The following is a 14,535-nucleotide window of genomic DNA, read 5'->3' as shown; positions in this document are numbered from 1 at the left end:
CCTCATCTGGCTCCGTTTATTCTGGGTAACTTGTCAGTACAGCCCTTAAGAGGATAACTGTGTTCCCAATGATACTAATCTATCAAAAGTCCTGTGAAATTTAGGTTATTAGAGGAGAGTAGACACTACAAAGGACAAACTAAGCCTGATCCACGGTCCGTGACTATGCACTTTTTAGATTCATATGCCTGGACAGCTGGTGATGCACATTTTATGAAGTCAAAATAAACAAAACTGGAAGGTCATTTGTTTTCATTTTTACCAAGTTGCTATGCTGGTGTATTCACATGTCCATTCCAAGTAAAGGTACGATACAAAAAAAAAATCTGTCGAACACAATTTACTTTTTATATTTATTATGTGAAAAGTAATCCAGTCTTAAAGGTTTCAGTTTTATTATAGCAAAAATGTGCAGAGGTTGAAATTCTCCACACTTCTTATTCTACTTTTTAACAGTTCAAGTTCAGTTTGCTGTGCATCCATGTGCCTCCCCTACTTCCCCCCTTCTACCCCAATCTCTCGCTCTCTTTCTTTTCCTTTACCCTCTCTCTTTAACCCCAACTGGTCAAGGCAGACGTCCATCCTCCAGAGTCGGGGTCTGCTCCAGGTTTCTGCTGTTAAAAGGACGTTTTTCCTCAACACTGTCACCAAGTGTTTGCACCTGGAGGATTCTGTTGGGTTTCTGTTGGCTTGAGCGTCTGGTTTTGACCGGCTCTATATGTAAAGTGTCATAAGATAACTTTTGTTTTGATTTGATGCTACATAAATACAATTTGATTGACTGATTGACTTTACTTATTAATTTTACAAAACTTTTCACAAAAAGCATCTGGAATGTGTATAAGCAGACACTCCAAATAAAGTGTGATGAGATTTTTTTTGATTTGCCTGCTGTGTTTGGAACTTTAACCAAACCACATCCACAAAACCTGTAACATGTATCAGCAGCACACACAAAATATCTTTCAAATGACCCACAACCATCTGATGTCATGTAATTTTATTGTAAAAATGACATTTTTGTAAGACGACAAGTAAAATTCACAGGAGAGGAATGAATTTATAAAACTGACAGTAAAATCTCTACACGCAGAATCATCATCATATCATTTCATTGTTTGTCCATACCACTGATCTGGATATTTAGTGCACAAAATACTGTAAGAATCCAGAAAAATATTCAGGATTTGGAGCTGCAGGTTAATCAGAGCCTCTTACAACAAAACCCAATAAATACAAGCTGGTGGTGCTGTTTTCGTCATTTGTATTTTGTTTTTCAGTGTTTCGGCAGAGTTTCCAACGAAGGCTATTCATTCTCATCCAGGAACTCATCTATAAACTCCACCACCTCCCCCTGTGGACACACACACACACACACACACACACACACAAACACACACGCACACACGCACACACACACAGAGCACAAGAATAAACCAGACGAAACGCAGGAGGGCTTTGTTTTCTTTCATTTAACATTACGGCACCATAAATTCTCCCACTCTAGGTTGTATCTGTGATCTCTCATACCTGGCATTACTAAAGAGATTAGAGTGGAAAAGTGGATGGTATTTACCACATACACCATGTAATCCTGGTTTATGTCTCTATGCCCTAATGTCTACAGTTCTCCTGCTGCATCATAATAACCTGCAGAAACACAGGTGTCCTGCTGCCACCTCCTGGTCATCTATGGAACTGCTGTCTCTGAAACAGAGCCCACATTGTATGGTGGGGCATCATGTGATCACACTAAAGAATTCAGGTTTTTTTCTCCATAAGTTATACAAGGACAAATCTTATGAGAGAGGCAACCACCCTGAAATAAACCTGGACTGATTTTATGGGAATCATGAATGGCTATTTTTAGGAGCTTTGAAGCTGATAACAACCCGACCTGTGATCCAACATGAGTCTGGAGCCTTACCACGACCCAGATTTCAACATTTTACCTATTTTGGCTTTTTTCCATCTTTTTAAATTTTTATTTGTTTCATTTTTGATATTAATTGATTGATTGATTGATTGATTGATTACTTTCTTTCTTTTTGTTTACTTTTCTGTGACCTTTACATAAGTCAAAGAACATTGGTATAAGACCACTCACTATAGGAACAGCTTCGTTCCTGCTGCTGTTTCTCTTTCACATAAGTCTTGATGCACTTTACTTCCATTCTTGGGGTCTGTCTTACTTTAACATTGTCTTAACTTATTTATTATTTATTGTCCCTTGTATCATATCATGTTTTTATGTTTTTATCATGCTTCTAACAGATTTTATATTGGCATTTTAGTGATATCTAATGACTTTTATTTATTTTAGTCTGTTTTATTTATTTATTTTAGTTGGTTTTAACCATGATCAGTGAGTCGCTGGGAGTATCTGTCAATGTCTTTGGTCTGTGCTGTTTTTAATCTGTCCTCTGTATGGATCCTGTGTTTTTAATGTTTTGTGTATAACCTTTAAGGTGCCCTCTCCAGACTGCAGAACAAATCTACCTACAGGTGCCAGTAAAGCCACCTTGACCTTGACCTATCTACAAAGTAATAATGGATTTTCATATTTTTAAAACCAGACTGTCTTGGAGTTCAGGTTTACATTTCTTGGTCAGCCTTCCTGCCTTTAAGTTACATGTCCTTATTCGCTCCTGATTTTTCTACACATACCTACAACATTACTTTGCTTTTGACCCAGTACTGTACTCTCTATTGCATTACATTTTTACAAATATGCATTATTAATTATCCCACATTATTTACTGACTCTTCCACATTTTAAAAAACAAAGACGAATAAATCCACATTGTAGAAAAAGACAGCCTGTCTGAGCAATTTCTCAAAAAACACTGACAATTGACACAAGATAGCTAGTAAGGGACACACAAACCAATTCAAAGGATAATATGCTTAAAAAAACACAGGACTAACTTGCTTTTACACTACCGATAATACTCTTTATGTAAACTAGGAAAATGAGCTGACATGTCAGAGCATCATTCCATATTTTACTCAACCCAACTGGTCATACAATAGAAAAGGTTTTTTTATTCTAACTTTAGAAAAGACACTTCTATGCAACAAAAATATGAAAACACAGGTAGGCACGCACCTCATCGTCACTTGCCAGGTGTTGTCTGGAGAACTCCAACATCTGCAGCTGCATGGTGGTCTGATTGTAGTACCGCACGGCCTCCTGTCGGTAATGAAAAAGTGTGTTTTAGTGCAAAAATAAGGTTATTTTTGAAGAACACAGTTTGGTAAGATCTATTTGTCTCTCATCTCTGTCCTACGAAATCTCCCTAAGTGGACACTTTGCCTGTACCTTTCATCTTGTTTGTGTTATTATTTCATCTCACAACCTTTGTTGTCCACTGTTACTATGAGCAGAACAGGAAGCAGGGTGAGTGTGTTAAAAGGACTTTTTACCTCCGCCAGGTGTAACGGTGGAGGTTATGTTTTCATTGGGGTTTGTCTGTTTGTTTGACTGTCTGTCTGTAAGTCTGTTAGCAAGATAACTCAAAAAGTTATGGACAGATTTGGATGAAATTTTCAGGAAATGTTGATACTGGCACAATGAACAAATGATTACATTTTGGTGGTGATGGGGGTGGGGGGGGGCTTAGAGACTGATCTGCCTTGGCGGAGGTCTGTGCTCTCTGAATGCTTTTCTAGTTTGTGCATGTGCCTGTGTTTGCATCTTTCCGTTCTGCTGAACAAAAAATATTTATCCTGTGATCTTCCATCACATACAGTGCATACCTTCACATATACATACTTTTCAAAACACCAATTTGGGCCAACTGGAGCTGGCATATTCCTGAATGGAGCAGAGCTGGATGTAGTACCAGAATTTAAATACCTTGGAGTAATTTTGGATCCAACACTAACTTTCAAAAGTCGCATAAAGACGGTGGCACACATGGTAAAATTTAACATTCAAAATTTCTGATATATCCAAAATATCCTACCTATGAGTGCTGCCAGAACATTCTTTTTTTCTGTGATCCTTTCCCATACTGTTTAACTAGTTGGTCACTTGCTTGCACTACAACTCTCAAAACCGTAGAAGATCTTTATAAAAAAGCATTAAAAATACTCCACAGAAAACCATTATCCCACCACCATTGTCATATTCTAAAAAAGCACATGTTACTGAACTTCCAAAACATGATTAATCTAAAATGAGCCTGTCTGATATATAAGGTCCTAAATTCTTTAACTCCTAGTTTGTTGAAGGAATTTCTTAAATGCAACATTGATCCACACAGGACAACAAGAGCCTCCAGCAGAGGTGACCTGGTGATACCCCAAAGGCAAACTACATTTGGTCAGACTGATCTGTCAGTTCGAGGTGGAAACTTGTGGAACAGCTTACCATCAACTCTGAGAGAACGTCCTACATACAACGGTTTTAAAGCTCAGATGGTCGAATCAGTACTGCACCCACACATAACACAGTGACTTGGATCTAGCTTAGCTGTGTGTATGAGTTTATGGTATGAGCTCAACAGTGTGATGGGTGTTATGTGTACAGACTGAGGTTCGGATGTGCGGATGTGTGTATAGCTGAATATGTCCTTGATAATGATAGATGTGGTGTGTACAGAGTCAGATGTGTTTATTTTGTCTTAGATAATGTGAAATAGCAGATCTACGCATGAATTCTGCTGCAATAATGTAGAAAGTATTATGTATAGTGTAAATAATATGTGCATGGTTGAAATATCTGGCTATTGTATAGAATTTTATAGTTGTTTGTGCTTTTACTGCTTTTTACGGAACATCTTCTGTGGGACAACGGATGGAAACTAGCCTTTGGCTAAAATCTGGAGTGTTTATATTCATATGAAAACATGCATGTTCATTAATGCTAACTGTTCCGTTTTAAATAAATAAATAAATTGAAATTGAAATATCTCTGCACATATTTTGACTCTACACATTTGGATTTGTCTGCTTAACAAGAAAAATTACACATATTTATCATTTATGCAACATAAATTGCAAATATGTACTTTTTCTATTTTTTTCCTATATTTTCCATATGCGTAATTGCATTATTTGTATGTATATATATGTGATATAGTGTTGATATAATATATGTGAATGATTAAAGGGGGATGGTTAGTAGTCCAGGTAGTGAACCCAAGACACTGTAGTGCATATGTGTACTGTTCAGGTTATATGTTATCTACATGTGTTGCAGGTTTGCTCTGATACAAAATAGGGGGAAAAATTCACATTAACTAAATTCAGTGAGCAGTGTAATCCTGAAGAAGTAAAGAAATAAACATTTTTCTCTTGCTCTAAGACAAAGTAAAGAAAACAGCCACTATACAGCATGTCTGTAGAAGAACATGTGAACTGCAAAAAGACAAGCATCAGTCACATTCTGTACAAATCAAAGTGGCATGGTCTTATTGTGACCTCCTTTGGCAGTGAACACATGCAGACAATACAAGACTTACTGCACTACTCCTCTGCTGTTTTACACAAGGTTCATTCAACATATGTAAAACATTTCATACTGTTTGATCTAGTTTTCGTCAGGTCACATTACAAACTCACTTTAACTCATAGAAACCATTTAGTCTATTGTTAAGACTGGGCACATGATCATTATACATGTTACCATGAAAAACGACAAACTGTAGACACAGTAGAGTTAAATGTTAAACATTTTAGAAAATATGTTTGTTTCCTTGCATGCAGAGTTAAATGTGAAGGCTGCCCCTATTTTACTGCCTCAATCTAAGGCATGCAACTGTTAGATGTTTTTGGTTTTTTAATTTGTATTAATTCTCACTTCTGCAATGGATTTTGAAGTGATTTTGCCTCTAAAATGTATCAATAAATGGAACCGTTTTTGGACAAAACCAGCAAAATGTCAACATCAGAAATAAAAACACAGACTTATTTTAAAGGTTTCATTAGGGCAAAACTAAGCTAAAGGTAAGTCTGTGAACTCTGACATACATCATTGGATTATTGGTTCTTAATTACCTCGGCCAAGTGTAAGGGCTGATCTGTCTTTGTGGAGGTCTGCGCTCTCCAAGTGCTTTTCTAGTTGTCATTAGAATCAACCATTTTCATGGGTCTTTTTTAGTGTGGGAGTTAGAGCTGCACAAAATATTGTTTGAGCATCGACATTGCAATGTATGTGTGTGCAATAGTCCCATTGCAGGTTCTGCTATGTAGGAGGCAAATGAACTCAATGTGTTCTCATCTAATTTCAACCAGGGAACCTGAGACACACTGCACGCAGCGATCCACCAATTACAATCATTCTTAATCAGTTTGGAGTGAGTTGCTTGTAACAATATTGAAAAATGAGCAACGAACAAGAGAAAATCAACGTAAATGAAGACTTGGTGCAAAAAAGAAAAGCAACATCAGTTATCTGGATTTATTTCGGCTACAAGAAGGATGATATTGAAACACATGTTCTGTGTCGATAGTGCCTTGCACCTGACGCCACAAAACTAATTAGTTTGACCATTTATGTCGGCACCACACAGCTATTACATACTCCTGAGTATTTTTTCATATCGCAATATATATCGCAGGGTTAAAAAAATCACAAAGTCAGTTTTTTCCAATATTGTGCAGCCCTAGTAGGGGTACATTTGTCTGATTATTTTTCCTTCTCTCTGCTTCTATGCAAATTAGATAGGACTGCACTATGAATTTTGTTTAACGCCCACATGTATTGTTTCTGTCAAGAAAATAATAAGCAATAGCCTGGAAATAAACAGATGCTATCTACTTTGACCCTGTCTGAAGGTACTGTACATGAGGTATATGATCATTAAAATGTCTCACTGATCTGGGCAGGAAGTCCTCCTCTGTCAGCCCCCACTGGTTTCTGTGATACTTGTAATAAGCCACGTTGTTCTTCATGACTTCATCACTGGGATCAAACAACATGTAGCTGGCTGCACATGGCACTGCGTTCTTTAGGTCGTTCACTGAAAGCACAGCAGTCTGTCAGTCTTCAGGACAAGTCAGAACACAGCAGCTGCAGAGAATATTAATGTAAGTGCTTTTACTGTAACAGCGGTAGCGATATGATACCTACATTTGTAATAAGCAAACTGCAGGTAGTGGTACATGGTGGCCACAAACTTTTCCACAACGAAACCTCCTACAACAGGCGTCAGGTCACTCTCACACCTGGCCTTCCTTTCTAGGACCTCAGAATAGTGATCTGACAGAAAAGGAAATCAAAGTGAAGATTATGATGAAAAGAAGAAAAGACAATGGCAGATGAAGAACAGGAATAAAGACATTAAATAAGGGTCTGTTGATGGTGAACTTTACCGGCTATGTTGTGGTAGAAGTCCTTAAAGTCTTTGATGTCCCTGGGTCCCTCAGACGCTGCCAGACACTCATCATAGACCTTGAAGAAATCCCTCAGAGCCAGTTCCATGTCTGATATTGAGGTACGGAAATTTTCTCCGTTGTATGCCCTCACAGAACGCACAAACAACGTCTGCAACAAATGACAAAGTTCAAAATAAAAAAAACAATCATGCGTCATCTGTCATGTATTTCAGGTTGTAAGGAAAATGAACTGATGTGTGTTGAGTATTTTATTATGAGGGGAAATTATCAAGAGGCACATTAAAGAAATGTGAGGTGAGCAAAGAGAGAGCAGATGAGTAAATGTACATGTGCAGATCACATATTAAACTGTAACAACATCAAAACCTTGGTTGTAGTGCAAAGGTAAAACACCAGTATGTTATACATGTTTAAAGTCAGCTTTTATCCACTGTGGCATTTGTCTTTGTAACAGTCTGCAACAGCATCTGAGGGACGGTTTTCATTGAGGTGACTTTTTATTTGTTTCCTAAATTTCATTCACAATTTTTAGGATTAACATTTTTAATGCATCATTAACAAATACCTTTCCACATTATTTGTTCAGTTTACATTTTAGATCCAGGTAATAAATATGCAAAAAGCTCCAAAGCATCTTGAAATATCATGAGGAAGTTTTCAACATTAAACTATTATCTTCTTAGTTGCAGTAAGGCCTGTCAGCCACAATTAGACTTTTTCACTACAGGCAGAGTAACATCAGAGCTGTTAATAGGGTTAAGCAGACTGATGGAATGGAGAGACGTCAGCAAGAAAATGATCTGATACCATGGGAGAGTGTGTAAATCTGAAATAGCTTATTAATGGTGTTTTTAAGTCTTAATTCTCTATTTCTTTGGTGTTGCTCAGTCTTCCCCTGTAAACAACTTTGGGCTGCATATTGTATGAAACGCACTATATACACAGCTTGTTTATTTGAAAAAGTAGATATTCCCACACTCTAATACTTCATTGGATCAGCTTTGTCTTTGATTCTGGTACATCTTCACCCTGGCATCATCTCAATAATCTTATGCAATATCAAAACATTTATATACATCATTTTATTGGACACATAATGTTGCCGAACCTAGACCTGACCAACTCAACCAACCCAAGATCACTGGCTCCACAGGCTTGTACTGTAGGCACTAGGCATGATGGGTAATCACTTCATCCACCGCTCACCCTGATGTGCTCATCTGGAACAGGGTCAGTCTGGACTCATCAGACCACATGACCTTAATCCACTGAAACGCAGTCCAATCTTTATGCTCTGTATCAAACTGGTGTTTGTTTAAGATATGAGAGGTGTCAAACATACGGCCAATGAGCCAAAAGCAGCCCGCCACAGGGTCCAATCCAGCTGTAGGATGAATTTGTGAAAGGCAAAAATTACACTGAAGACATTAACAATCATTTTACAGTGTTTATGCTGGTAAGGTTTTGCCATCCTTGCCACCACACCATACATTTAATACAAAAAATCATCACCGTGGCATTAGACTTATTATACATATATAATATATAATATATCATATATAATATATAATAGGCCTCGGGGGCCAGGCCATAAACAAATGTCCCACTTGCTCAAATGAAAGTTTGCCAAGTTTCAGGAGGCAGGGAAAAGCTAAATGAGCTCCACAACAGTGAGAGACGTACAGGAATTAGTGTTAAATTTCACTTTCCGTGTACCCATTGTGAGGTTCGCATGGCATGGAAGGCACCACCCCATATATGCCCCCCCATTGAGTAAGTAGGATGGAAACCAGCCGACAACCCCCCCAGTAAGTGCAATTTTAACAATATTCTGTCTGTTACTGAATGTTTTGTGTATTTGTTGATCCAGTGTGACCTGTAAGTTGTAATGTACACATATAAATGAGACAAGCTGAGGCATAACATGGTTAAAATTGTACTTATTTTTAAAAATAAATTTCAGTTTTTTCACAGTTGCTCATGTTAGTCACATTTTATAAAGGATAGTTTGTAGATGTAAATATTTTCATAATGTAATTTCATTTTTTTCACTTTAAAACAGAGCGAAAAGATCATAGTGGGAGGACTTGGCCCCTGAACTAAAATGAGTTTGACACCTCTGATTTAAAGGTCTAAAGAACTTGTTGCAGTTAAAACACATTAATCACTGCAGAAATTATCCAGCGAAGGATCTGAACTGTCTCCTTAGTTAAATCGAAGTGAGGACTGGATGTTAGGGCTCTTACCTTCTCCTGTACATGTGTATATGTTTGTATACTACATGATGTGTTTTTCCTTAGAACGCTGTAATCTCTTCTAGGATCTGTGCAGTTTCCAACATTTGATTGACTCCTCCCATGATGGCCCAAGGCAATCTGGCTCTGCTCACCACATCAGCACCCCCACAGAGCCAATAATAGGACGGCTGATGTATGTGCGCTCACAAACACAAGTGGGTTTGGGTGTGACCTCCAGTGTATATTCCTCCTTCTGCCTCCATTCACCTCACTGGATGTGAATACAGTACATACCTCATAGGATTTGGTCTCCAGGTCTTTGAGGTGTTCTTCAGCCCCTGGCAGACTCCTGTAGTAGGCCATGTTCTTCTGCATCATCTCATCATCTGGATGCTTCAGCAGGAAGGTGTGAGCAGCAGAAACAGCCTTGGCCAGGTTATCAGACTGTGAAGAACAACACATTGTCCATCAGAACATCAAACAGGGCCTGGCAGAAGGACGTCTGACTTACCTTTATTCACCTACATAAAGCATCTGAAAACAGAATAAAAATCTGAAAACAGAATAAAAAGGAAAATAAAATAGACTTGAAAACACAAATACTGAACTAGATAGTAAACAGAGAAATACAATATGAGTGAACTAGACCTGTACAATAATTTTAATTATGGCCCATTCTCACAGAGACACATAAGTTTACATGTTTACATTAACCAGAGTTATTCCGCATGCTTAGATTACACCAGGGGTGTCAAAACGGCCCACCAAAGGATCCAATGCGGCCTGTGAGATGAAACTGCAAAAATTACACTAAAGATATCAACAATCAAGGGTGTCAAAATCATTTTAGGACAGGGGCCACATACAAACCAGTTCCATCTCAAATGGGTCAGACCAGTAAAATACTAATAACCAGTAAATAATGTCAACTCCAAATGTTTCTTTGTTTTAGTATAAAAAAGTCAAATTACATTCATTCATTCATCCACCTTCTGAACTGCTTTATCCTCACCAGGGTTGCAGGGGGTGCTGGAGCCTATTCCAGCTACCTACAGTATGAGTGAAGGCGGGGAACACCATGGACGACTGGCCAGTTGGTCGCAGGGCCGACATATAGAGACGAACAACCAACCACTCTCACATTCACACCTATGGGCAATTCAGATTAACCAATTAACCTATCAGTGCATGTCTTTGGGTGGTGGGCGGAAGCTGGAGTACCCAGAGAGAACCCATGCAGACATGGGGAGAACATATAAACTCCACACAGAAAGGTCCCCAGCTGGAATGTCAAATTACATGAAAATGTTTAATTTTACAAACTATGCTTTCTCAATAAAATGTGAATAACCTGAAAAAATATGAACAACCTGAAATGTATCAAGAAAAATCAGTACAATTTTAACAATATTCTGCCTGTTACTAAATGTTTTGTGCATTTGTAGATCCACTGTGATCTGTAAGTTGTAATTCACATGTTTAAATGATAAGCTGAGGCATAATATTGTTAAAATTACACTTTCTTAAGACATTTCAGGTTGTTCATGCTATTCACATCTTTTTAATGAACAGGTTATAGATGTAAACATTTTCATAATGCAATTTTACTTTTTTTACTCTAAAACATAGAGAAATGACTGGAGTTACTGTTATTAATAGGTTATTATGTTATTATTTTACAGGTCCGGTCCCACTTGAGATCATATCGGTCTGAATGTGGCCCCTGAACTAAGATGAGTTTGACATCCCTGGATTATACAATTGTATTATTTTATACATACAACTCCCTAGTATTTCAAAAGTAAGTAGTAAGGATTATTTGGTGGTCATATTTTCCTCCTTTCTTATGTCAACCTATCAACTTTCAGATTCATTTTGTAAAAGATTAAAACTCATTTACAGTATATGCACTATAATACTAGTTTTTGTTAAGCTGTTTCCAGGCATCGACAGTAGTAAAGGTAAATCAGTAAAGTATGATCAGTGATGAAATCTAACTCTATACTTTAACTCAGTTACTATATTAATTTGAGGTACCTTTAGGTTTTCCATTTCTCCAACTTCACACTTTACTGCATTTCAGATGCAAACATTTTACATGTATTTCCTGTCCAGTGAAATCCACATATTCCCAAAGGTGTTGATTGTAAATGTTGATAAACTGTAGGAGGATGTGTTTGTTATTGATGTGATGAGTTCATATGATGACCATGGTCTGGTCTACATCTGCCTGAATGACTGAATGAATAATAATTATAGTCTGGTCCCAGGGTCTATTAGCTTTATTTGTTCCGAAAGTCAGAACCAAACGGTGAAGGAAAGTTTTTATATTTTCTGCTCCCACTGCCGTGAACAATCTACAGAGGGAGTTCAAACTGAATGAGCTAGTCTATAGAAATACATTCAACTGATTCAAGTAATAAATTGGAAAATAATAGATCTAAAAGTAAACGTTTTTAAATTGAATTGGGTTCTGCTTTGAGATGCTTTTGAGGAACACTGTTGATCACACTTTTTAGTAGCTTTTCAATGATCTGTGGACGTGAATGTTTTTAGTCCTGAGTTTTATTTTGTGTTTTATGTGCGTTTTAGTGTGGCTGTATGGCTAAAATATATTTTCTTCTGTAAACTTCTGGAGCTGCTACTGTCTTGGCCAGGACACACTTGCAAAAGAGATTTTTAATCACAATGAGTCATTTTCCTGGTTAAATACAGGTTACTTTTCTTTTTTTTTTAAATGGTGAGGATTATTAAAATATCCACAGCATTTGGTACAAAGTAGTTAAGATTACCCCAACCTTCAACATGCAGAGTAGTAAAATACAACATAAAGATTAATGCAGCAGTGAAATGAATCAAAATGTTGTTCATTATATTTTCATTCATTATAATATTAACCTAATGAATAAAAATCACTATTCTGAACATTACAATTTACTTTGCACCTTATAGTTTACTTTTATATCTTATCCAGTTTTTGTTTTGTTTTGTTTTTCATCCAGGTCTGCTTTTATGTACAGTGAGTCTCCACAGGGAGTGTTCTACTTTCCTTTTTTTTTTTTTTTTTTTTTTTTTTACTATGTGTCATGCTGTTGCAGCTCTGTAATTTTCCAGTTTGGGATCAATAAAAACATCTTACATTATAGTAAAACTCTGACCACAGGACCAGTTCACTTGTCATACTCTAAATACATTTCTGTGATTATTAAAGTTCTAAAGCAGTGGAGTCTTTTGGGATTAGAACATTTACTCTCAACTAATACTAAAACTTGTTGCCTAAAGGTTATCTCTCCCCCTGTGCATCCGTGGCACGCTGATGACGTCATGACGCATTTAACGTTTGAGAGAATCTGCAGAAACACTAGTGTCCATATACTAAGTAAGAGAATTATAGGTGGATCACCTGTATTTTGTCATTCATCAGTAAAATAATGTCTCCCTTTCTGATCGTGCACATTGGTTCAGTCTGTGACCTGGATCGTCCTAGACCCCCTAGAAGACCCCCTTAATTCGCACATATTTAACATGTTTTTCTTACTTTAAAGTAGGCGTACTGCAGGTATCTGTAGGGCTCTCTTCTATCAAACTCATCTATGGTGTCCCGGCTGGGCATGGTCTGTCTGAACGCGGGCAGACCCTGTTTGCACCGTTTCAGACACTGCGCTCTTTTCATCACGTTCCCGAATGCGCGCAGTTCGGGAAACTCCGCAAACTTGTCCTCGTCGTCCAGCCTGACGGAGCTGCAGTTGAGGTTGCAGAAGGCCTCGCTGTCCCGCAGGAGCCGATAGAGGCGCAGAGACACCTCCATGTACTCCACGGTGTCCTGCCACTTCTCTCCAGTGTACTGGTCCAGTGCGTATTTGTAGGCAGACTCCAGAGGCATGAGCTCATGTCTGGGGAAGCTCCGGAAACTGTACTTCTCATACTGACATTTGACCACAGCCAACGAAAGAAAGATGAAAAGTGCCCAGAGAAGTTGGGAAGAAGTGGAAGGGGCCATGTTTGGAGGTAAATGGAGGGCTGGCTGATCCCGGACGGCCGTTGTGCGTGGGTTTCTGGGACCGCCTCAACTTCTCTCACGTATCCGGACAAACGCTCCCCTCCCCCGGGGCAGCAGCAGCAGCAGCCACTCCTCCTGCTGGAACACTAAAGTAAATCACTGCTGTTGTTCTGTCCTTGTACAGTTCTGCAGCTGGACCCTGCAGCAGGCCCACAGACCCACAGAACTGCACACAACAGCTGATCTGAGATCTGTTTGTGCTCTGCACTTTACACTGCACTCTTTTTTCCACTCACAGGTCATCCCATGGTTATCTTTAAAGTTTAAAGCCACTTCTTTACAGTCACTAATTAGACCCCTGGTGAGTGTCCGTGTCCCTCCCACTCCCACTGCCACGTAGAAACATTCCTACTCAGTCTGCCCCCCCTTCCCTCCCCGTGCAGCCCTGCCCCCCCCCACCATCCCACCATCACATCCATTATGACAGAAACATCATCTACAGTCAAACAGTACTCGCCCTGGTCATTTATGTTGTTTTACAGTGTACTTATTGATCTGAGTCCAGATGGGGGATGGACTGTACGTGCAGCTGTTTGGAGACCCTTACGTTACCACGTTGACACATCTCAGAGGCTGCACTGCGCAGGAGCAATACGTGGTGCCCGAACTATCCCATTCAATCCTTCAGTGCGTCAAGGCAGCTTTAGAGAAATAGGTTGAGACGGAAAAAAATACTTCTGACCTTCAAAATAGAAGCATCACCTCTGCAGACACTTCACCGCAGTCAAAAAAAAAACAAACAAAAAAACAAAAAAACTCAATTGCAAATAAAAGTGCATCTAAAACCTTTCTTAAGCAAAAAAGCATGTTAGTTTTATCAGTAACTTGCATTTAAAGTATGAAAAGTCAAAATTGTTCTAAGAGACACTGTTGCCCATCTAGTTATATTTTTTC

The 14,535-nt window shown here is 38.5% G+C and overlaps 2 protein-coding genes across 2 annotated transcripts in view; one reads left to right on the top strand and one right to left on the bottom strand.

Moving 5' to 3' along the window:
* Nucleotides 1–7,249, top strand: part of susd5 (sushi domain containing 5) — a 37,544-nt gene extending 30,295 nt beyond the window's left edge. Inside the window, exon 6 of the transcript XR_003936618.1 lies at nucleotides 7,230–7,249. The gene's annotated coding sequence lies outside the window, so the exon portion shown is untranslated. The remainder of the gene's footprint in view (nucleotides 1–7,229) is intronic.
* Nucleotides 986–13,725, bottom strand: crtap (cartilage associated protein). Its single transcript, XM_030147399.1, has 7 exons — nucleotides 13,120–13,725; nucleotides 9,876–10,025; nucleotides 7,321–7,492; nucleotides 7,079–7,207; nucleotides 6,823–6,968; nucleotides 3,110–3,193; nucleotides 986–1,354 (listed from the first exon to the last, which is right to left on the bottom strand). Exons 1-7 carry the CDS (start codon nucleotides 13,579–13,581, stop codon nucleotides 1,307–1,309), a joined length of 1,191 nt encoding a protein of 396 aa, XP_030003259.1. The 5' UTR covers nucleotides 13,582–13,725; the 3' UTR covers nucleotides 986–1,306.
* Nucleotides 13,726–14,535: the final 810 nt, after the last annotated feature.

This window comes from Sphaeramia orbicularis, chromosome 11 (genome assembly GCF_902148855.1).
Source record: "Sphaeramia orbicularis chromosome 11, fSphaOr1.1, whole genome shotgun sequence".
In the NCBI taxonomy this organism is placed as follows: domain Eukaryota; kingdom Metazoa; phylum Chordata; class Actinopteri; order Kurtiformes; family Apogonidae; genus Sphaeramia; species Sphaeramia orbicularis.
Note: the sequence above shows the minus strand (reverse complement) of the source record. Positions and strands in the feature narration are given on the sequence as shown.